This window comes from Sphaerodactylus townsendi, linkage group LG04, assembly GCF_021028975.2.
Source record: "Sphaerodactylus townsendi isolate TG3544 linkage group LG04, MPM_Stown_v2.3, whole genome shotgun sequence".
Taxonomy (NCBI): Eukaryota; Metazoa; Chordata; class Lepidosauria; order Squamata; family Sphaerodactylidae; genus Sphaerodactylus; species Sphaerodactylus townsendi.
The window spans coordinates 76,672,955-76,695,519 of NC_059428.1; the positions used below are offsets into that span (position 1 = coordinate 76,672,955).

The 22,565-nt window shown below is 39.1% G+C and overlaps 1 protein-coding gene across 2 annotated transcripts in view; it reads left to right on the forward strand.

The window, feature by feature from the left end:
- The window catches only part of DMD (dystrophin), a 1,175,169-nt gene that overhangs the window by 389,228 nt on the left and 763,376 nt on the right, over nt 1-22,565 (forward strand). For both annotated transcript variants that reach the window (XM_048495459.1, XM_048495460.1), the window contains 3 exons: nt 5,701-5,889; nt 6,559-6,740; nt 16,382-16,532. In XM_048495459.1, coding sequence (XP_048351416.1) covers nt 5,701-5,889; nt 6,559-6,740; nt 16,382-16,532 — 522 coding nt within the window. The remainder of the gene's footprint in view (nt 1-5,700; nt 5,890-6,558; nt 6,741-16,381; nt 16,533-22,565) is intronic.

Below are 22,565 nucleotides of genomic sequence, written 5' to 3' on the forward strand. Positions count from 1 at the left end.
TGGCACAAACATTACCCACTTATCTCAACCATCTACTGTGAATCAAAGGTATGGATTAATGAATAGTGATATGCAATGTGCTGAATTTTAGATAAACCATCAACAAATTTATTGGGAAAACAGAGAAGGAGATGTAACAATGGCGGTATCTATAGTACATGACATGATACTAACTGAAGAGAGACAGGTTACTCCAATGAACATGGCACAAAAAAAAAACATTACCCAATTTATCTCAACCCCATCTACTGTGAATCAAAGGTATGGATTAATGAATAGTGATATGCAATGTGCTGAATTTTAGATAAACCATCAACAAATTTATTGGGAAAACAGAGAAGGAGATGTAACAATGGCTGTATCTAGTATGACATGATACTATCTGAAGATGCCAGCCACAGACGCAGGCGAAACGTCAGGAGAGAATGCTGCTAGAACACGGCCATACAGCCCGGAAACCACACAGCACCCAAGTGATTCCGGCCGTGAAAGCCTTCGACAATACATTGAAGATACAATTCTTGCTGATTGATTCCAGAGAAGGGACAGAGGCTCCTTTATTTCTTGGAATATTTCAGGATAAAACAATAACATTAATTATTGTTGTTTCATTATCTATTTTTAAAAGTTCACAATCATAATTTTACAAGAAACTTGGTCTAATTCATATCTAGTTTTAGAGGGCTATAAAAGTGTACCTCCCAGCTACAAGAATGTCTGAGTTTGGCCATTATATTGGTGGTCTTTCAATATTAGTTGCTAATACCTGTAGTACTAAATCTATATTTTTAGGCTCTTGTCCACCTTTTACCTGTTTTGGTAGATTGAGTAGATCTAGCCTTGATTATAGTTAATCTTTACATTCCACCTGGACAAACAGGAGAATCCTTGTTTAATACCTGGATCAGCCTATTATCATTTGTTGAAGATCTAGAAAGTAAACACCCTTGAACTGAGCTGGTTTTGTCGGGAGACTTTAATGCTAGGGTCGGTGCAGATTTATCTACTACTCTGGCCCAAGTGAACCTTGATGATGATCTTGCATAGCTTCTCCTGCTTCCTGCTTTTTGTTCCTCCAGAAATTCTCGTGTGAATGCCACAGGAATTCAGTTAATCACATTTGCTATCAAACATAACAAACTGCGGTTTAATGGTCTTCATTACTACAGGAATGTGGATAATTTCACCTTGGTAATCTCTCAGGGTTCTAGTATGATTGACTATATTTTAGCGTCTATTTTACTATTGGGGATTTATTACTCAGTGATCATTTATCACTAATATTAATCCTTTCAAATGAGATAAAGGCTTGTGAGGATCATTTTTCCGAAGCAAAGTTACACCAAATAACTTGGTCTCCCTGTGTGGCCGTTGTAACAGAAGTACTTTTTAGATCTCCTATAATATCAAAACTGAAGGATGACATAATATATTATCCTGGAATTGGGAATATATCACTTTGAATTATTAATCTCTGGTATAGTCAGAAAGTTATGGACTATTTCCTCAACAAAGTCTAATACTAGCAAGTGCAGCAGAAGATGGTTTGACCATCACTGCACTGCTCATAACCTCATTTGGTCAGTCTATAGAGCGTACTGTAGCACGGGCGATAGGAAGCTACTTAGCTGCATTTCTTGACTAAAATAAAAGTTTCATCTTATAGTCCAACAGAAACATAAAGATCATATTGAACATCCATTGAATCAATTATATCAGGCCACTTTAACAAATAACACTAAACAATTCTGGCAGTTAGTAAATAGAGTAGCTCATACCTATGGTATTCAGGCTTCATGTGTTTCACTAGATCACTGGTTCAGCTACTTTTCAAGCCTCTTTAATGTGGGTAGGACTGAGTATTTTGATTCTGCATTCTCATTAGCAGAGCTATCAGAATGGCCCCCAGTTAAGCCTCAGGAGGTGACTTGCTTAATCAGTGGACTGAGAAGAGGCAAAACCCCAGGCCCAGGTGCTGTAATCTCAGAAATACTTAAATCTTCTTCAGAATGATGGACTATACTTTTGGACTCTTTATTTACCTATGTCAACAAAACATGTGTTATCCCAAAAGAGTGGTTATTAGCCATAATCAACCCTATATATAAAAAGGGTGATATAACGAATCCTTCAAATTGTCACCCAGTTGTAGGGAAGTTATATGCAAAATTACTCTATCTGAAATTGGAAGAATGGATAAAACAAACAAAGGTAACAGGCCCAGAGTACATTTGCTTTAGTAAAAACAAATGAACATTTGACCATGCTTTAGTCTTATTCCATTGAGCCAATAAATATTCAATCCATTTCAATCATAAACTTTTTGATGCTTTTTAGACCTGAAAGGGGCGTTTGACTCTATATCAAGAAAACTACTTTGGAGCAAACTTTCTGCCCTGAATATTGACCTTAGATTGTTGATTTTAATCAAACAATTATTTACTTGCACAAGTTGCTAAATCAGAAGTGCAACAAATGGACCCCTTACACACAACATATCCACTACCAAAGGAGTTAAACAAAATTGTATATTGGCCCCCATTTTGTTTAATATTTTTCTTAGCGATCTAGTGCCAGCCCTTCTGAAGGTTGATGGTCATGCTCCTAAACTGGGTTTAAAACATGTTCCAATTTTATTGCATGCAGACGATACTGTTCTTTTATCATGCGCTAAAGTTGGTCTTATGCATCTTATGAACCAGTGTGCTGAATATTGTAAATAAGCTTGAAATTAACCATGAGAAATCAAAAATATTGGTATTCTCTAGACGATTCAGAAGACACACCTGGATTATTAATAAAATATCTATAGAGAAGGTTAAACAGTACAAATACCTGGGCATTATTTTCAATTCTAACCTCAAATGGGTAATACATAAAAAACTGTCCCTTGTCGCAGCCATAATAGTGCTTCTTCAATTCAATGCTTTTTCTTTAACTCTGGCCATCAATATGTACCATCTGCATTAAAAGTATTTATACCCCCTCCTATATTTTGTTTTAAAATGTAGAAACAATGTAGAAACAGGGAGCAGCAGTGGCGTAGTGGCTAAGAGCAGGTGCACTCGTATCTGGAGGAACCGGGTTTGATTCCCCGCTCTGCCGCTTGAGTTGTGGAGGCTTATCTGGGGAATTCTGTAAGGAACCAGTAAAGTCCAGACCAAAAGTAACTTTTCAAGTTCTTTATTGAGCTGGCATTCTAAGTCAATCACAAGCAATGCGGGAGCTGACCTCCCAACGTTCGAACAGCAACTTTACAAATTCAGATTAGCCTGTGCGCTCCCACACATGCCAGCTGGGTGACCTTGGGCTAGTCACAGCTTTTCGGAGCTCTCTCAGCCCCACCCACCTCACAGGGTGTTTGTGGTGAGGGGGGAAGGGCAAGGAGATTGTAAGCCCCTTTGAGTCTCTTACAGGAGAGAAAGGGGGGATAAAAATCCAAACTCTTCTTCTTCTGCTTCTTCTTCTGCTTCTTCTTCTTCTTCTTCTTATTATTATTATTATTATTCTTTCTTTTGATACTTTATTGAATACAATAATAATTATGGTCAGTACAGATGAGTTTATACTTTTCTATATTTAGGCTCTAAGAATCAATTGGAACTGCTGCCAAATACATTTCATTTTTCTAAGCTTCTTAAGGTCACAGACATTCTTTTTTAAATAAGTTTTGAAATCATTTGGGTTTCCCTTGCTGGACCTTGAACTTATGCCACCTGAAAAAGTGGCATAACCATTCAGCCCTATGGAGGGCTTTCCAGGCATCTGTTTTTTTTTTCTGTTTTGCAACCTAATGCATTCTGGAGATGACACAGCAGCAAAACCCTCTCTGGCCACCTCAGCCTGTGGACTGAGCTGTTAATCTCCTGAGTACTGAAACCATTTAACAAGAAACACGCTGCCAGATGCTTTTTTTAAAATCTCAGGCATGTGTTTGATGTCAGTTCCTGCTTATGATCAGAATAGCAAAACCAAATCATACATTTTAGATCCAGAGATCTAGTTATTCTTTAAACAAAGAATTTCCAGGTTTACAAATTCCACTCCTATCTCAGTAGCCTCTAATCTCTTTCTCCAAATGGTGATGCTACTTGGCCCTTACCACGCATGCTTCTATTTTCTTCCACCTTGCCAATGATGTATCACTTCATGCTCATTTGCCCACTTACTTTTCAAATTAATTCTATTTTTTTTAAAGGAGCTCAGGAACTTGAACACTGTTTCTCATGTGATGCGTTCTTTTTTCTGGATCAAGGCTATAGTCTTTGAAGGTTTTCAGGTGCTATGCAAGTAGAAATCACCTTTTTGCTTAGATTATTAGAAAGAGAAAGAGGTTTCAACAAATGTGCTTTCTTCATTCTTAACATTTTGTGTGTGTGTGTGTGTGTGTGTGAGAGAGAGATGAGAATTAGAGTAGAAGATATGTAATCTAGGATTCATTTCAGCTCATCTTTAACTGATTAGCTGAACCATGGCTGCACTTAAAAATCTTCCTTCATCTGACATATAGTAACCATCTGTGCAAGCAATCGGTGTTTTTTTTTCCTGTTCGGCAGAGTTCTTTCATTTTATAAACTGTGCAATCAAAGATATATGATTGTAAATGACATCCCTGTCCAGAAGCTCAAAGGATGTGGTTATTTAGTATCACATTGCCTGCCATTTTGTGGAGAAGCATGTGCTATTGATATAGGGAGAGACTGATCCATCTCAAAGACATGGAGTTCCTTATAAGCATTATATAACAGGGCAAAGGCAAGACTACTTCTTCCTCTCCACAATGACTCTTCAGCATTCTAATTTAAGAACATTTCCTTCTTTTTCTGCGCATTCAGAAAATTGTGTGTGATATAATCAAGTCAATTTCACTATTTCCTTAACTTTTACTTTGTATTGGGAAGTGACTGAAATTTTAAAAAGTGGTGAAAACACTTCCCCCCCTCCTTACCAAAAAATCAAATATGAGTTTACATTTGACATAAACTGAATTTTGTATGATTTAAGGATGTGCAGATCAACCTTACATCCCTGGTTAGACATTTCAAAACTCTTTTTCTTGACTTGGAATTGCTTGGATTTTTCTTCTGAGTAGGAATGTCCATATTCTTCTCAAGGGAACAAGGTGGCTTTCCTGGATCCTGTGATATTCTGGTAGCATGGTTTTACCACTGCTTGCTACTTATAATCCCCCCTGGCTTTAGTTGTATCATGTACACTGTTGTAGCATTGTAGATTGCATCCAAAATGGTCACAGTAAAATCATCTTAAGTTACCACTACACGTTTATTAGCATCAATTTTTAATCTATTGTACAGTAGTCATTCAGGTTTGTTGCATGCAGATATAATGTAATTGCTGGGCAAGAGAATTATTATAAGAAATAATGGAACTGAGCTTTATATAATTCACAGAAAATATGCCATCATAGAGACATGCAATGTTAATTGCATTTATAACAGCAATTACACATGAAGAATGTCTAATAATTCATCATGGATCAGTGCTTTCTCCTCAGACTTTTTGTTTAGAGACTTTTCAAAGAGTGGTCTGGATGCTGCACCAGATCTACTCATACATGAGATTTCTGATGTCAAAAGAAAACTTGTAGAATTAGAAGGATTGCATTCCATTATAGTGGCACTATCTGAGCATACATTACCTGAATAATTACCAAATTCCTATTTGTATTTATTTTGGCAGCACTTGGAAGCTCGTGAGCAGCAGTTATATGGCACATCACCCGTGGACGTAGAAATAAATTTGGAAAGCTACCAAACTGCATTAGAAGGAGTACTTTCATGGCTTCTGACTGCTGAAGAGTCATTGCAAGCACAAGGAGATATATCCACTGATGTAGAGGAAGTTAAAGAGCAATTTCACACCCATGAGGTATGTGTGAAACAAAAAGGCTGAAAAACCAGCAGAAGCACTTCCCCATCTTCTGACTGCTGTTCTTCTGTTTGTATAGAGTATTAAGGTCAAAAGCATAACATTTGACTAACATTTTGAGACTAAATTTTATTTTGTTCATGAGACTGATGGCATTGTAGCTCTTGTTGCTAAGTATTTGAATGAAGGGCAGACTTCCCAGTTCAAGGAGGGCTGAAAGGACCATAGGGAACAGCACAGTCTTGTTCCAGCACATTTGTCTTCCCTTGGGCACTCACCCCAGCAGATGGGGCAGATGCACTGGTGGCCTCATATACCACAGTCCCATTGCCCAAAACCCAGAAGTTCAGACTGCTGTGGAGCTGTGCTGGTTTCCTGCTCAGATGCCAGCATGGGGTAATGGGCCAGGGTGTTCCCTTCTGTGGTTTAGGGCCAATTGCATGGTGCACCAGCCCTCAGACTTATGTCTGTCTTTTGGTGGCATATGTCCATTCAGCCTTATGTGGCTTTTCGGTGGTGGGGAGGTTCAGGGCTTTTCTGGGTTTGGATAGGGCTGTAAACTTTTTTTTCAATTATTCCATTCAATAACTCTTTAGAAATTACAATTTAATCTGCAATGTTGAAAACCACCCTTCATTTGTTGGTAGTAATCATTGTTAATTTTTTAAGGGTTTTATGATGGAATTAACAGCTCACCAGGGACGTGTTGGTCATGTTTTGCAAGTTGGCAGCCAACTTCTATCATTTGGAAAGCTTTCAGAAGAGGAAGAAAATGAAATACAAGAACAGATTAATCTTCTCAATTCGCGTTGGGAAAATCTCAGGGTCACAAGTATGGAGAAACAGAGCAAGTAAGTGAATATATATTTCAGAGAGCAATTTTGAAGCTGGTACAAAGTTTTTGTGATAGTACATAATTTGGGAATGGGCCACCATGAAAAGTTAGAAAAGATTCTTCAATGTAAGGAGGTGTCATTGGCAACTAATAGTTCTTCCAACTGTCCCCTGGTGCTGCACAGAACTCTCCCTGCTGGGCATCCCCTTACCTGTGTGGTACCTATGTGGTGGTCACATGGCCATTCACCTGTATAGCTTATAGGGAATGTTGCTACCAACCAAGATCAAGTTACCTCATGCTGTAGTATTTCCTGTTACTACATATCGATGTAAAAAGTGGACAATGAAGAAAGCTTACAAGAAGAAAATAGATTCCTCGGAAATGTAGTGTGGGAGGAGTTTTACAGAGTCTGTGGACCACCAAATGAACTACTCAGTGGGTTCTAGATCAAATCAAACCTGAACTGTCCCTAGAAGCTCAAATGACTAAACTATCATACTCCACATTATGAGAAGATAAAACAGACAATAAATCTAGGAAAATTAGAAAGCAGCAGTGAAAGAGAAAGACCCACAGGACTAAATTTTCAGAGGAATGAGAGACCCCTCCCACTGTCAACTGCTTAAACAGGAGAGAGACCCCTAGGCAACAATCAACTGCCCAGGCCCAAGTATGGTTGCAGGTCCCTATATGGCAGCGGTGAAGGCAGAGACAGCTGGGGCAAACTGCCAGTAGTGGGAGAGCCGGAGAGGAGTGCTCCTGTTCATCGCCGAAGTTTCCCGGATGGCATTGGGTACCAGTGGCAGAGGTCCTCATGGAGACAAACACTGCAGACGGCATGGATAGAACAGAGAGCATGGTGACCAGGTCCTGGCACACCCTATGGAGATCATAGTGGCAGCCGCAGCCCACAGGTGGAATGCATCAGTGAACAGATGGCACATGGAAAATGGAGGGAGTCGCCATCTTGGTCATTAATGTTTATCATCAATGATATATATAGTTTGAATTGTTGATTCTGTATTGTGAATTAGCTATGTATAATGTCATGTTCATTGAAGTTTATAATGTTAAGTTTAGTTTTTTTGCTATGCTAATATTTTTGTATAATGTTATGGTGCTGTTATGATTTTCTACTCATGGTTTTTGTGATTATGATGTTATGGTATTTTGTTTATTGTAGCCATGTATTTTGTGAATTAGTTTGCTGTGTGATGTTGTTGTATTGCTGCTATGTAATGTCATAATGCTATATTGTTATATTGATGATGGTTTGATTATTGATACTGTTATTGAATGTGTTATGTTACTGATATAAATTTTTGTTGTGAATTGCCCTGATCCCTTCGGGGGAGGGCAGTATATAAATTAAAGATCTATCTATCTAAATCAAGAAAGCCACAGCACAGTTTGCAAGTCATGAGCAAGGCTTTTAACAATAGGTCATGTTGGATGTCATTAATTCATAGGATCACCATCAGTCAGAAGTGACTTGATGGCACTTACACACACACACTGAAGAAACTACTAAGGAACGTGGCTCTTCCTATGGGCAGTCAGCAGTTTTACTAAGCAGTGCATGCTAACTGGCTGGGCAAATTAACTTTAACGATAACAGAATGTGATAAAATAAATAGGCTGGATTCAATTACTCCTTTGAGTCCCTTCCACTAAATGTGACCTGATGAGTACCTTCCACAACATTCTTCTATCAATGGATATCTTTCTCTGTTAAAAACAAGGGCATAATTTGCAACGTCACTAATTTAAGTGTGTCATGTACTGATTAAATTAACTGATAATTGCTGCCTTAAAAACATCAGCATATTGACAATAGCGTACTCATTGTCTCTTTGGTCAAAAGGGTAAATGAGAGCTTTTTGTATAGTTTAACATCTTGTTGTCATATTCTGTCATATTTTGGTCAAACTTCCTGCAAGTTGCTGAAGTCCTCCTTCTTATCACAACTCTGTAAGGAAGATTAGGCTATCTAGTGATAACAGGTCTTTCATAGCTGAATTGGAGATTTGAACCCAAGACTTCCAGACATAATCTAATATTTCCATAATCTAATATTTTAACAGCTAGCTGTTAAATACTACTGGATGTTTTTTAAAAACAGAAAAGTAAGCATAATTTAAATTTTGCCTTAGGAAATCGTTAAAAAAATAAAAGGTTTCATCGACATCCTAGAAATTATATTTCAGTTTTAACATCTTTGTGAAACTGATAGCTAAAGAATGCATTAAAGAACAGACAACACTTTAGACAACAGAAGAACAGTATTAAAATTAGTTTCAGAAATTAATTCATTCTTATCCAAAATGTTTCTTGTCTCAAATAACAATGATGTACTGTGTCATAATTAAAACTTTATCATATATTATACACCAAATTACTACTTATGCCATTGAAATTAATTTGCTTCCACATTGAGATGGAATCTAATTATGAAGGGAAACAGCAATATTTAACTGTAGCTTCATATGGCATGATGCAGACTATCAGAAATGCTGGCTGAATGTTTATTTGTAGGGACCTAATCTTACCTTAAAATACACTTTGCTGAGTCAGCATGGGGGCACAGCACCATTTTACATCCTGGATTATTTTTCCTTTCAAAATGCTACAGGGCCTAATCCTGCTTGGTACCACAGGAATGAGGAGCTCCTCCCTCCCTCCCATGCTGCTTTCAAAAGTTGGTTCCCACATTGAAACAACTCACCCCCCCAGAGAAATTAGTAAGCAGTGTGTCACATTCCCAGTCTTGCTCGAATAACAGAAATCAATACTTTGGTAATAGAATCCTTGTTTTATTGATAGCAAGCATATTGATAGCAAGGTATGTAACTTTGAAAATTGTCTGAAATGGTCAGTTTCCCACTAGACACCAATTATATGCTCCCAACGGTTCCCCTTTTCCCCTCCCCCTCCCACCTCAAGCGAGCCAGCTGCCAGGAATTGGAAAGGCTGTGTAGATAAGGGGGGATGTAAGAAGAGAAAGAGACATACATACACATTCCAAACACAGATAACATTTGTGACTTCATAACTTTCTTTCTCAAGCCAAAAGCATGAGAAGAAACTTTTACAAACAGCATGGCAGGGCCCAAACTACATTGGCTGGGATCATGAGATAGTGAGCCTCCATGTGGTCCAGGTCTCATGCCAATAAATGGAAGTAAATGTGTCTTTTTCTGTTGATGGTACCTGTGAATGTGACTCTCTGCAAGCTACAGAGTGAGCAGCACTGCCCTAGATTATAAAATAAAATATTATCATTTTCTGGATGGTTTCCAGTTGATAAACTTCATACATGTGAATGCAAGCCACACAGAATCAAAATTCATAAGACTCGTTGTGGCGGGTTTTCCGGGATGTGTGGCCATGGTCTGGTGGATCTTGTTCCTAACGTTTCACCTGCATCTGTGGCTGGTATCTTCAGAGGTGTATCACAGAGGGAAGTCTGTTACACACTGTGTCCAGTGAGAAGAGAATGTTCAGCAGGAAATATATTGTCTGTGTCGCAGGGTGGGGAACCAATCAGTAAGTGTTTGGGTGGAACTTGTTATGCAAAGATGTGGTTGATAGTATTGTATTGTGGGTGGGGTTTATCAATCCAGTTACATTTGTAGTTGCATTTGCATTCCCAGCAGCAGTATTGGTGAATGCAAATCCTGTATCTGGGTTGTCCATGAACTTAGCATGGCCTTGGCCTTTGATTCTGATGTTTTTAAGTACTAGTAGCCAAGCTTTGTTAATTAAGAACATAAGAACATAAGAACAAGCCAGCTGGATCAGACCAGAGTCCATCTAGTCCAGCTCTCTGCTACTCGCAGTGGCCCACCAGGTGCCTTTGGGAGTTCACTCTCAGAGACTCTCAGAGTCTCTTCTTTCTTGTTGAAGTTGTCTTGATGTTTGTGAATTTCAATGGCCTCCCTGTGCAAATGTGAATCACTCCCTGGACTGATAAACCCCACCCGCAATTCAATACTATCAACCACATCTTTGCATAACAAATGCCCCGGAGGTCAATGTTGTAGCAGTTGGCCACAGCATCTAGCATTCAAGGCCAAGGGGCAAAAGAGATGATGTGGTTGTGGGCGCAGTTCATGGTTGGGGCCCTGATGACTCAACCTCTCTGTACTCCACCCAGGCCCTCCACCCTGGCATTCAGTGGTGATGCTATGTACTATCACATTCTGACCCTTCGGGATGAGTTGTGGCAGCCAGTGGAGTAGTCCTCTGAATGCTGGATATTGTGAGGTCCCAAAGGCCAATTACTGAGGGAAAAGCTGATTCAGGGGACAGACCAAAGATGTAAGGAACTCAGATCCCTTTGCCAGGGCCATGGGCCCTGTTCTAGAGCTGGTACTCTCCCCCACACACACAGTCTTGCATGTGGGTGACAATCAAACAGACAGGAGCAACTGGAGACCCACCACAATCAAACAGGAACAACTGGAGACCCACCACAAGTGGAGGCATGTTTTCTCCAGAATCACCAGTGCATGGAAGGACTGGCAGCATTTGTGGCCACAGCTGCCAAGTACCTGGAAGGATTGCTGGCTGTCACAAGAGATGTTGCAGATGAACAGGTGCACACTGAGAGGATACTATGGAATCTGTTGGTGGTGCTACATACCCCTGCACAATGACCTGCCCTAGCACTGTCCTTCCTGCTCCTCCGCCCACAGGTATAGTGCATGGGGTGGCTTGGGGGCTTTCCTGGTAGCATGATGGGGGTGCACCCTGACTGGGCTTATCATCTCTCCATGCTCCTTTCCTTGTGATTTTTTGCTTTTGGACTGTATGGGCAGTGAACCTATTTGAAGTCATCACCAGTAGGGCCCTTGCCAACACTGTCAGCTGTCATGTTACTGTCAGGCAGGGCTCTCTTCCTTTAAGGGAATAGGGTGTGTGCTGTGGACACAGCCCTGCAGTCCATAGCCCCACCTTCCTGCTCCTCAGCTGTTATGTGCACAAGGCTGGATCTTCTGTTCTACTGGCCCATGACTGGTTCTATCCATTTTGTCAGTCACAGCCCTGCTGTCACATCTTGTGATCTGTATGGGATCCAACAGCATTGCTGCTGGAGAAACTGACATATTTGCAGCCTATGTGTGGACCTGCCTCTCAGAACCCATTAGGAAGCAGACATGATTGCATGATTATGCCAGTGCCCAGTCACTGTGGTGCAGGCAACCTTTAAGATTTCACTGATAAGCCCATTGAAATCAGTATGCATAGGCACACAAAACAGACATTCAAAAATTTATGTCTCAAGCTGCCTTTCTGAACTTTTACTTTGTCTCTGGCATTATAGACTTTGTGTGCCACAGTTAGCTATGCATAATATGCTGCTGTTTCATAAAATCCACATTAGCCATTGCTGTCTTTTGTTCATTGCTCACATTTTAACTCTTGAATGCCACCAAAAAGATCAATGGTCTCATTATGGTTTGCATTACTTTTAAAACACAACAAATTGATTTCCTCAGAAAAGCTAATGAACTACCTCATGAAACTAATTTAAGGCATCTATGCTTTTATAAATCCAGAATGGCATGTGTATCATTAAATAACCATTTGTTGAGCTAGGCCATTTATGGGATTTTTTCCCCCAAGAATGGTTCTCTCTCTCTCTCTCTCTCTCTCTCTCTCTCTCTCTCACACACACACACACACACACACACACACACACACACACACACACATATTATGTTTTCATCATTGAGAAAATCTTTTCATGGGTTAAGTGGCCAACTTGGGGGTTTATGTTAGAAAATACTAGTGAAAAATCAAGCCTTTTTGGGTCTGAACAAGAAAAAGTCTGGTGATCTTTGAACTAATTCAAGTGGTAAATTAGTTGTTTTTAAAACAGTTGTACCCTTTCACCTGCACTTGTATAGTAAATCCAGTTCTTTCGTTGAAATAAATAAGTTAAAACACCTATGAATAATGCAGGAAGTACAAATCAGCTATAAGATGTTCAGGTTAGAAGGCTGGCAAGAGCATGGAGAGACCTCCATGGGCTGCATATCTTTTTATACCAGACAGATGTAGAGGACTGACACATTGGAATCAGATTATTCTACCAGGAAGATTCTGCACAATGATGCAAGTGCTTTGGCTCAAGGGACCAACAGTTACTATTAGTGGCTCTGATAATGCAGTGAATGGGGTATAAATGTCCCAAGACATAGGGCTCCTGCCAAAATCCCACCGTGCCTGAGGGACAGTACACATGCTCCATGCATTCTGATGAATGCTGTACTAGTTAAAATAGCATGGGATGCTCAAAATCTCATTTCAACTCAGCACTTTCTCCACTTTAAAAACATAATCAAAACATTAATCTTTCCCAACACTTTTAATATAGAATCAAAATTGAATGGAAGTGCCTTTCCAAATCCATAGATGCCAAGAAAATGACTAATTAAATCTTTACTAATGTTTATCTAAAGACCAAAAAAGGAAGAGCCTCAGCAATCCAGGAGCCTAATAAAGATTGTATTAGAAATTAGTGAAAGGTAAATTGTGGCTCCATGTGCTCTAATGATGTACTTTACATGTCCAATGAATGTGAATTGAGATATATTATGCTCTGGTTTTGTTTGATTGATTTTAAATATCAAATAACCTTCTTTTAAAGCATGCTGAAAATGTTTTACTCTCAAGTGTTTGCATGTTTTCCAAATTATGGCAAAAGCAGTGATGCAGACATTATCACATCTGTCTGCTGAGTCAGGGACAAATTATTTTTCAAAGGAACAGCAGCAGATGAGAACAGGATGCTGTGCTGAGTTGTCAGTATGGGTACACTGCGACATACAATTGTCTTCACCGACACAGGAAATTGCTCCCTGGAGAACAGCCCCATTGGTAGTGCTCAGTTGGTGTGGCATGAAAGAATAATGTAACTAAAACCTATCTACCTGTCTGTCTCCTTCCTTCCCAGGTTCTGAAATTCCATAGAACCTCCTTTCCAAGCTATACAGACAACTTAATTGTGTGAAGCCAGTTTCTGTGAAAATCATTTCCTGCATGCAACTTAATTTTCCTTGTGTAGATTTATTGAATGTCCTGCTTATATATGCAAAATAGTCTGCTTTAACATGCAGAATAAGGTTTCAAGAACCAAGCTGTAGGGGTATTTTGTGAGGCATGAAAAGGTGAGAAGGAAACAAGGCCAGACCATATCAGACATAGCAGTTCCCTAATCACATACCTTATATACTCTCATATAAGTCAACTTTTTCAGCACAATTCAGCACAATTTCAGCACACGAGTGGGGTGGTGAGTGAAAAAAGACTGGGAGCTGAGGGTGTTTTTCTGCACCTGCTCCCTGCTATGTGGCAAGGCAGCTCCCAGGTAAGCCTTGGGCTGTTGCTTCGCTGCATTACAGGTAGCCTGTAACTTCATTCACAGTAAATATTCAGTGAATAGGTGTGAATATTAAATATTAAATTTATATGTCACAGAATTTTTGTTCAGGCCAGGAAGCTCCATGAATGCTTGGAGCCATACTCATTGAGAAATCTGCACCTTTGGACCCCTTGGTGGCAGGAATCCTCGCACACACAGGGTGCCCTGAGGTGCAGCCACTTCCAGCACCTTTTTCAGCCCACATCCAGTGTTTTTGGAAAGCAGGTGGGACTTCTGTCCAACTGAGCTTTCAGACCTGCAAAAAAGACTTGCTTTGGGGCAGCGGCTGCCATCACCATGCAAGCATTTTCACTGTGTAATGATAAGCTATCCGTGTTGAAGGAGAACCTGTAGGGACTTTTTAAAGAGAGGGATCTTGTTGAGCATCTTCCCTATGAAACTCTGAAGAGATACTGTCTGAGTTATGTATTCCACTTCAGAACTTTTAAGTTATTGTTGATGCTATACTGTTTGAAATAAATATTTAAAAATATTTTATTGGTATCTATTTTTATTTTTGAAGTTTACCAGTAGCTGCTGCATTTCCCACCCTAGACTTATACACGAGTCAATAAGTTTTCCCAGTTTTTTGTGGTAAAATTAGGTGCCTAGACTTATATGCAGGTCAACTTATACACGAGTATATACGGTAATAAAATTTTGCTTTACTAAAGTGGCGGGAGGGGGAAAGAGAAAGAGAGCTGTGATGTTTGTAACAACTTCATTCCTTGATCCCAGACAGTATTTTACATAGTTCTGGGTCACCCACATGATTATCCACTCTAGAATTTATTGTGAAATGAGCAGATGAAAAAGAATTCTAGTATCAAGATACATTAGCTGTTGCTCTAGTTCAGGGGTAGGGAACCTGCGGCTCTCCAGATGTTCAGGAACTACAATTCCCATCAGCTTCTGTCAGCATGGCCAATTGGCCATGCTGGTAGGGGCTGATGGGAATTGTAGTTCCTGAACATCTGGAGAGCCGCAGGTTCCCTACCCCTGCTCTAGTTGTTCAACAGAAGGATCTTTAACTCTCTACCTGATTAAGTTTGTGCCGTCTCCTGATTGATCTTCTAGCTTAAACATGAGCAAGTGAGGCATGGGATTAATAGCTCTGTTGGAATTGTATTGCACAAGATGCAGCTGTAGTTTCTGTCAGTTTCAGAAGAACTTTAGATGGGGATTTAGTCCATATCTCCTTATAGGAAGAAATTCAATCTAGATAAATAATCTAATGTGACATCCACATTCAGTCTTCAGAGGTATATAGTTCCAGTTTTGTGTTCTGTCTAAGAACTAGCTGATAGTGCCAAATGTTTAGGAATATAAGAGCATTACAAGGCTTCCTTGTGCAGAAATCATGATCTGGCAATGCCTCTGGATGCCTCATTTGTAATATCTAGGTGTACAATATCATTTTTGTTGTGTTTTTCCTTAGTGTAGAAAGGGACTTTCTTCAGCAGTAGAATCAGCACAGATTTTTTTCAGAGGTTGGGGAGATAAAGTTGGTCCTGATCTAATAATTACATGAAGAATAAAGGACGCATTTCCTACCACCCTCCTAAACAAAACTTGATACCTTCTTCCAGCCTAAAGATTCTTAATCCAACTTGACTCTTTCATCAGACTTGTCACTTTGGAAGAAGTCTTTTAGGCTGGAGGAAAGTTTCAGACTTTGAACACTGGAGTGGTAGATTCAAGTCAATATTATTAAAATATGTGTGCATTTTTAAATATGCACTATGCATTCAGAGAAAAATGGATCAGTATCTGGTATCTGTCAAAACATATATGCATGGATTTTCTTTTAAATAGAACTTCTAAGGAAAATATGATATTTTAAGTAAATAAGTTTGAACTTTCATTTCTCCATTTGTGAGTTTTTTGCTGTCCTAATGTCAGTGTATGGCTCATGGAATGCAGCAGGATGAAGAATTTAATGTCTCATGTGTCTTCAAGGTTGTAAGCCTCCAGGTGGCATCCAGAGATCTCCTGCTATTACAATTGATCTCTAGACAACCAAGATCAGTTTCTCTTGAGAAAATGGTTGCTGTGGAAAGTGAACTTATGGCATTGCATAAGTTCTTTCCCAAATCCTGAGGTCCTTCCCCAAACCCTATCCTGTCCAGGCTCCACGCCTTGAAAAAATCTCCAAGTATTTCTCAACCCAGAGCTGGCATCCCTATGGACCTAACTTTAACTTACTTTTTCATTTTTGTTTCCAGTTTACATCGCATTCTAATGGAGTTACAAAATCAGCAGCTAAGCCAACTAAGGGACTGGTTAGTTAAAACAGAAGAAAGGACAAAAAAGATAGATTCTGAGCCCCTGGGGCCTGATTTGGAGGACTTAAAGAGGCAGGTTGAAGAACATAAGGTAAGCTACTATCAGGTATTTTACCAGCCCATTTTTTCCAAAAAAATATGAAGCATTCTTGCTAAATTTTCAGAAAATGGCACAATATAGTGTTGCATTGCATTAGCATAATTCATCTTTTCATAGATGAAAATTTGTACTGAAAATGAACAAAACTCAACTTATGGATTTCCTATTAAGACTAGGATTGTCTTTTCTTCTTTTGTCTCGCTGTCATTATTCACAGAATGAAAGTGTTGTAGGATGGTAAGGGAAAAGGGAATTGCAGTATACTTGTAACTGCAAAATATAATGATAACATTTCAGATTTTATTATCCCTCTGGTTTCTTTCTTTTGCTACCTTGGTTTTTCTTCTAGAGTACTTTAGTAGCAAATTGACACTATTAGTTATTATAATTGGGATTTCTAATCTCATTAGCAGTGCAGGGTCTAGAGCATGCAGCCCCGGAGCACCATAATGTATTCAAACGGAGTGCCTGCCTTTGTTTTGGAAAAGATGTGGAGTGTTTTTGAAAAATGAATTTAATTATGAAAACAACAAGACTGCACATAGAGAACAAAGGAATTGGGCAAGACTTTTTTGTGTGCATTCTGCTCTAAGGAAGTTTATTTTTATTTATGTGTATGTGTAAGAAGAATTGATGGCTCCAAGCTGCAACCACATTGCAGGTTTGAGTTTGAGTTCATTGAAGGGTGTCTAAACAGAGGGGTGCCTAAACAGCTTCAGTACTGTGAACTCAATAATGGTATAGACATAATGTTATCTTTCCATTAACTATAATTGAAATATGCTCTTTCCCCAGTTTCTTCCTGGTTTGTGTGCCACCCTCAGTCCATTTTATCTTGGTCAAGTGCTATTTCTGACACTGATCACAGTTCATACAGTCTCAGAGGGGTTCCAAAATAGGAGATGTATAAGAATATTTTTTATTTTTTATTTATTATTGGATTTTATAGACTGCCCAACCCCCAAAGGGCTCTGGGCAATGTACAATATTAGACAGTGCACAATAAAATACAAATTATAAACATTAAACTCCCTTAAAACACAATAGCAGCATTATCATAAAACCCATTTCAATCTATCAATGACGTCTGATCCTAAGGCTAGAAGGGGACCAGCAATGCCAAAAATAGAGATGTAATACAGGGCAGTGCCGGAGATGGTATAAAACCTAGTGTGGGGGCATCAAAAGGGGGCAGGCAGTCCGCAGTCAGCCTCTCTGAAAGCCCGGTGGAACAACTCAGTTTTGCAGACCCTGCGGAACTTACCAAGATTTCACAGGGCCCTAGCAGTAGATGGAAGAGTGTTCCACCAGGCAGGGGCCAGGGCCATAAAAACCCTGGCTTGGGTAGAGGCCAGCCATGTCATTGAGGGGTGGGAGATTACCAGTAAATTAGCCTCTGCAGATCGCAGAGACTTACTTGGGACATTTGGGGTATGACGATCATGAAGGTATGAGAACCCAGGCCATGAAGGGCCTTAGAGGTTAATACCAACATCTTGAAGATGATCCGGAATTCCACCAGGAGCCAGTGCCTTGTATACTTGTTGGAATAATACTTATTTGGCAGGGGAGACACCATGATCACTTGTTGGAATAGGAACATTGTTATAAAAAAGTTATCATTAACATATCCTAAATTACAATTCCCTAAGAGATGGAATGTTGCGGGACTCACCTCCCACCAATCAGTGGAAGTGAGTCCTGCACGCCGATTGATAAGAAACCAGGACAGCAGGACAGCAGCGGCTTTGCTGCCTACTGACCCACCAGCTCTGGTATCACCCTCCCTATTCCCCTGCTCACCTTCTTCCAACCCCCAAACACCAAAATGGGTGGCAGGGCAACAGTGGCTTTTCCACTCACTGCTCTGCCAGACCAGCACCACTCTCCCCATTCCCCCACCCACCCTCCCCTGCCCCTCTCCTTCCCTTCCTGACCTCCCCCCCAAATACCAAGCCAGGGCCTGCCAGGACAGTGGTGCCTTGCTGCCCCTGGCACCAACTTCCCATTCCCCCACTTTTCCCCCATCTACCGCCCATTTTATTTCAGTATAAAATTGACTTTAATGCTACTTTAAAAGATAATATAGAAGGCACCATAGCACTGCTGAAATAAAGCTTGGTATGAAATTCTTGTACAAATAAAAGTGTAGTGCATCATTTCCAGATTGTGTGCAGACTGGGTTGTCACTAAAGATGCTCAAACATCCATCAGTAGACTAATTTGCCAGTTGGAAATAGGGAGCTGAATTTTCCCATCATAAGCCTATTTATGGCTGTTTGACAGGTTCCTTCACCATATCTCTGTTCTTTGGAGTTAAGCTGCAGTTTGAGGGGATCCCCAGGTTGCACCTTGAGGTTGACAACCCTAGGCCTGGCAGCAATCTTTGCATGACTTGGTATAACTTGACTTGCATAACCTAAGACTGGCTGTTTTCTACTGTTCAACAGCAGTTACCCCATGAAAGCTAGTATGGTGTAGTAGTTAGAGTTTCAGATCAGTGTCTGTGGGACCCACATTAAAATCCCCACCTTGCTGGGGAACTCACTGTGTGATTTTGGACCTGTCACTTACTTTCAGCATAACCAGCTCACAAGGTTGTGCAAATAAAAAGGAAGAGATTAATGTAAGCTTCTTTGGTCCCCATTGTAGTTTTCCTAGGCAGAAGTTGTAGGGATGAGGGTAGAAGACAGAAAGATGAAAGTGGCAGATAAAGGTAAGTTGACTTTTGGTGTGAAGGAGAGATGTTTCCACTCCTCATACCTCACGTTCCCCAGGCTCTACCACCAAATCTCCAGAAATTTCCCAATCTGGAGCTGGAAACCATAAGGACAGCTGTCCTGTGTAGTTGAGAAAGCCTCTCTACTGCTGTATCAGAGGGAGGAAGTCAGACTCCTCCTCTCCAGACTTTGGCCTGTGCTGCTACTTGGTATGTGTCATGGTGCTTTTCAAATTCCCCCCTTGCTTCCAGTCCAAACCCCGCTCTCAGAGCCAGGCTCTTTCCCCCAGGCTCTGACCTGCACTACTATTTGTCATGGTACCTTTTTTATATGCTCACTCACTTTTTTATATGCTCACTTTAGAATCTGGCTCCCCCCCCCCCCCATTGAAAGCAAATAGAGATGAGTTCAAAATGAAAAGTTATGCTGCTGATGTTACTGACAATTGCAAATCCCCTTTTGTTGATGCAAGATAAAATAGAGCAATTTTTTTAAAAAATTGGGTTTTTGTCTGGTTATAAAATCAATAGGAAAAAGATGAAAATAATGTTACAATTTGTAACAGCAGGAAGAGGAGGATATTAGAGGGATTACAGGATGTATAGGAACATTAAACCCAGTTAAATATTTGGGAATAAACTTCACTGGTCAAAATGATACAAAGCAATGTGGGTGAGATACAAGAAGATCTGCAGAGATGGTCTAAACTAAAATAAAGATGAATGTATTTTTAAATTATTTTTAAAAATTTCAGATGTTACCAATCTAAATACAGGGGAAAATGTTGAAGGAATGGCAGAAACAAATAAATAAGTTCATATGGGATGGCAAAAAGCCAATAATTTGATTTAAAGTCTTACAAGATGAGGAAAAGGCCCCTTCCGCACACGCAAAATAATGCGGTTTCAAACCACTTTCACAACTGTTTGCAAGTGGATTTTGCTATTCCGCACAGCTTCAAAGAGCCCTGAAAGCAGTTTGAAAGTGCATTATTCTGCATGTGCGGAATGAGCCAAAGAGAGGAGGACTAGATGAATCCAATATACCCAATATAAATTATGTTATCAAGTAGCCAACCTAGTTTGGGTTGTGGATTGGATTAGAAACCCAAACTGAAGTCTAATAAACATAGAAATTGCAGGTATGGAAGAAGGTCTACGTAACTACCTATGTGAGTTAAAAAAAAGCACAAACAATAAAACAGAAGCCATGTAATCATAGATGAATTATTTAGAATTTGGGAATCTTCCCAAAAAAAGAAATTAGTCATCCAATATACTATTAATGTCTCCCTTCAAGCATAGTATTATTAGAATGTGAGAAAAAATAATTTTATAATGTAGGGGGATATGATAAATTCTCAAGAAGAAATCAAGTTTTGACAAATGATGATGGATGACAGCAAAAAGTACAATAGCTACTATATTTTCAACCATTATCAAGATTTTTTTAAAAAAACATCTACATAGCATGAGGTGTAATAATGGAGTTTACTGAATTTGAAAAATGATAATGCAGCAAAAAGACCAGTAGGATGAATTTATAAGCTATTACTCCAATTTGACACAGAAACAGAACAACTTAAAATATCTATAGTTACATGGATCCAAATTTTTGAGGAAGAAATATCTCTCCTACAGTGGGAAATCTTACAGACAAAAGATATACTTTTTAAGCCAATGAAACATCAAGAGAAAATTGGTACAAAATATTTTATCAGTGATTCATTGCTTCAAAAGATATCAAGATGGACAAGACCTATAATGGAAAATGCTGGAAATGTAAAGAATCAGACAACACTTTTTATCATATGTGGTAGATTTGCAAAAAGATAGGAAAAATGCTGGCCCTCCTGGCCTTTGGGTTGGGCGCCATCTGTGCATGCATCTGTGCATGTATTTTTATCTGTAATTTTTGGAATTGCTGCTTTAATGTATTTTAATGAATTTTAATGTTTTATCGATATATTGTATTTATGAGACCTTATATTGTATCTGTTTTATGTCTCATTGTACACCGCCCAGAGCCCTTCGGGGGTTGGGTGTTTTATCAAGCCTAAATAATAATAATAATAATAATAATAATAATAATAATAATAATAATAATAATAATAATAAATGGAAAGAAATACATGCAGAATTAAGAATTTTTTAAAAAATTTACTATGAAAGCCAAGCATATATTGTTAAGCATTTTGCAAAAAAATTAATAATCCATAAACCCTTGAATAATTGTTCAAATGCATAATAGTGGCAGCCAAAGGTACACTTGTAGCAAAATGGAAAGCAAAATAGGGTTCACTCCAGGGGGATGGGGAAAGCAATGTAGTTGAATATGCTGGAATGCCAAAACTAATCAACTTTGTGAATAAAATACCAGTTAAAAAATTACAAGAAAAAAGGAATGCGCTTTGCTTACATTATTCCTAAAAAATGGGGAGTAGAAAAGGAGGTTATTGAAATAATATATATGACTGATTAACATTTTTTTTGTATTGTATTGAAAAGATGCCAAAAGGTGGGCAGCATTTATATGTACTTTGAATAGATAATAATGATACGTTAATTGAATTTTCAATACTCTGGAAAATTGGGGTTTTTTTTAGAAATTTATAGTTGTAGTTAACACTACAAGTCTTTTTATCTATTCTATTTTAATATGATTCATCTTTTGATATTGTTATAAACATCAATCAAAGGAGAGACTGAAACCAAGAAATCAGAAGGAAATTGACTAGGAAAGGAAGTAATAAAGAAGCTAGAAAAGATTCCTAAATGTAAGGATGTGCTGCTGGCAACCAAGATCAAGTTAATTTATGCCATAGTATTTCCTATTACAAGGGCCCCTTCCACACACGCAAAATAATGCATTTTCAAACCACTTTCACAACTGTTTGCAAGTGGATTTTGCTATTCCACACAGCTTCAAACAGCACTGAAAGCAGTTTGAAAGTGCATTATTCTGCATGTGTGGAATGAGCCTATGTATGGTTTGAAAGGTGGGTCATGAAATATGGTGTTGGAAGAGAGTATTAAGAGAGTATTATGGTGTTGGAAGAGAGTATTAAGAGAGTATTAAGAGTATTAAGGATACCATAGACTGCAAAAAAAATCAGTTCTAGGTCAAATTAAGCCTGAACTGTCCCTAGAAACTAAAATGACTAGACTGAACTGGTCATACTTTGGTCACATAATGAGAAGACAAGAGTCACTGGAAAAGACAATAATGCTAGGAAAGGCTGAAAACAGCAGGAAAAGAGGAACAACCAACATGAGATGGATTGACTCTACAAAGGAAGCCACGG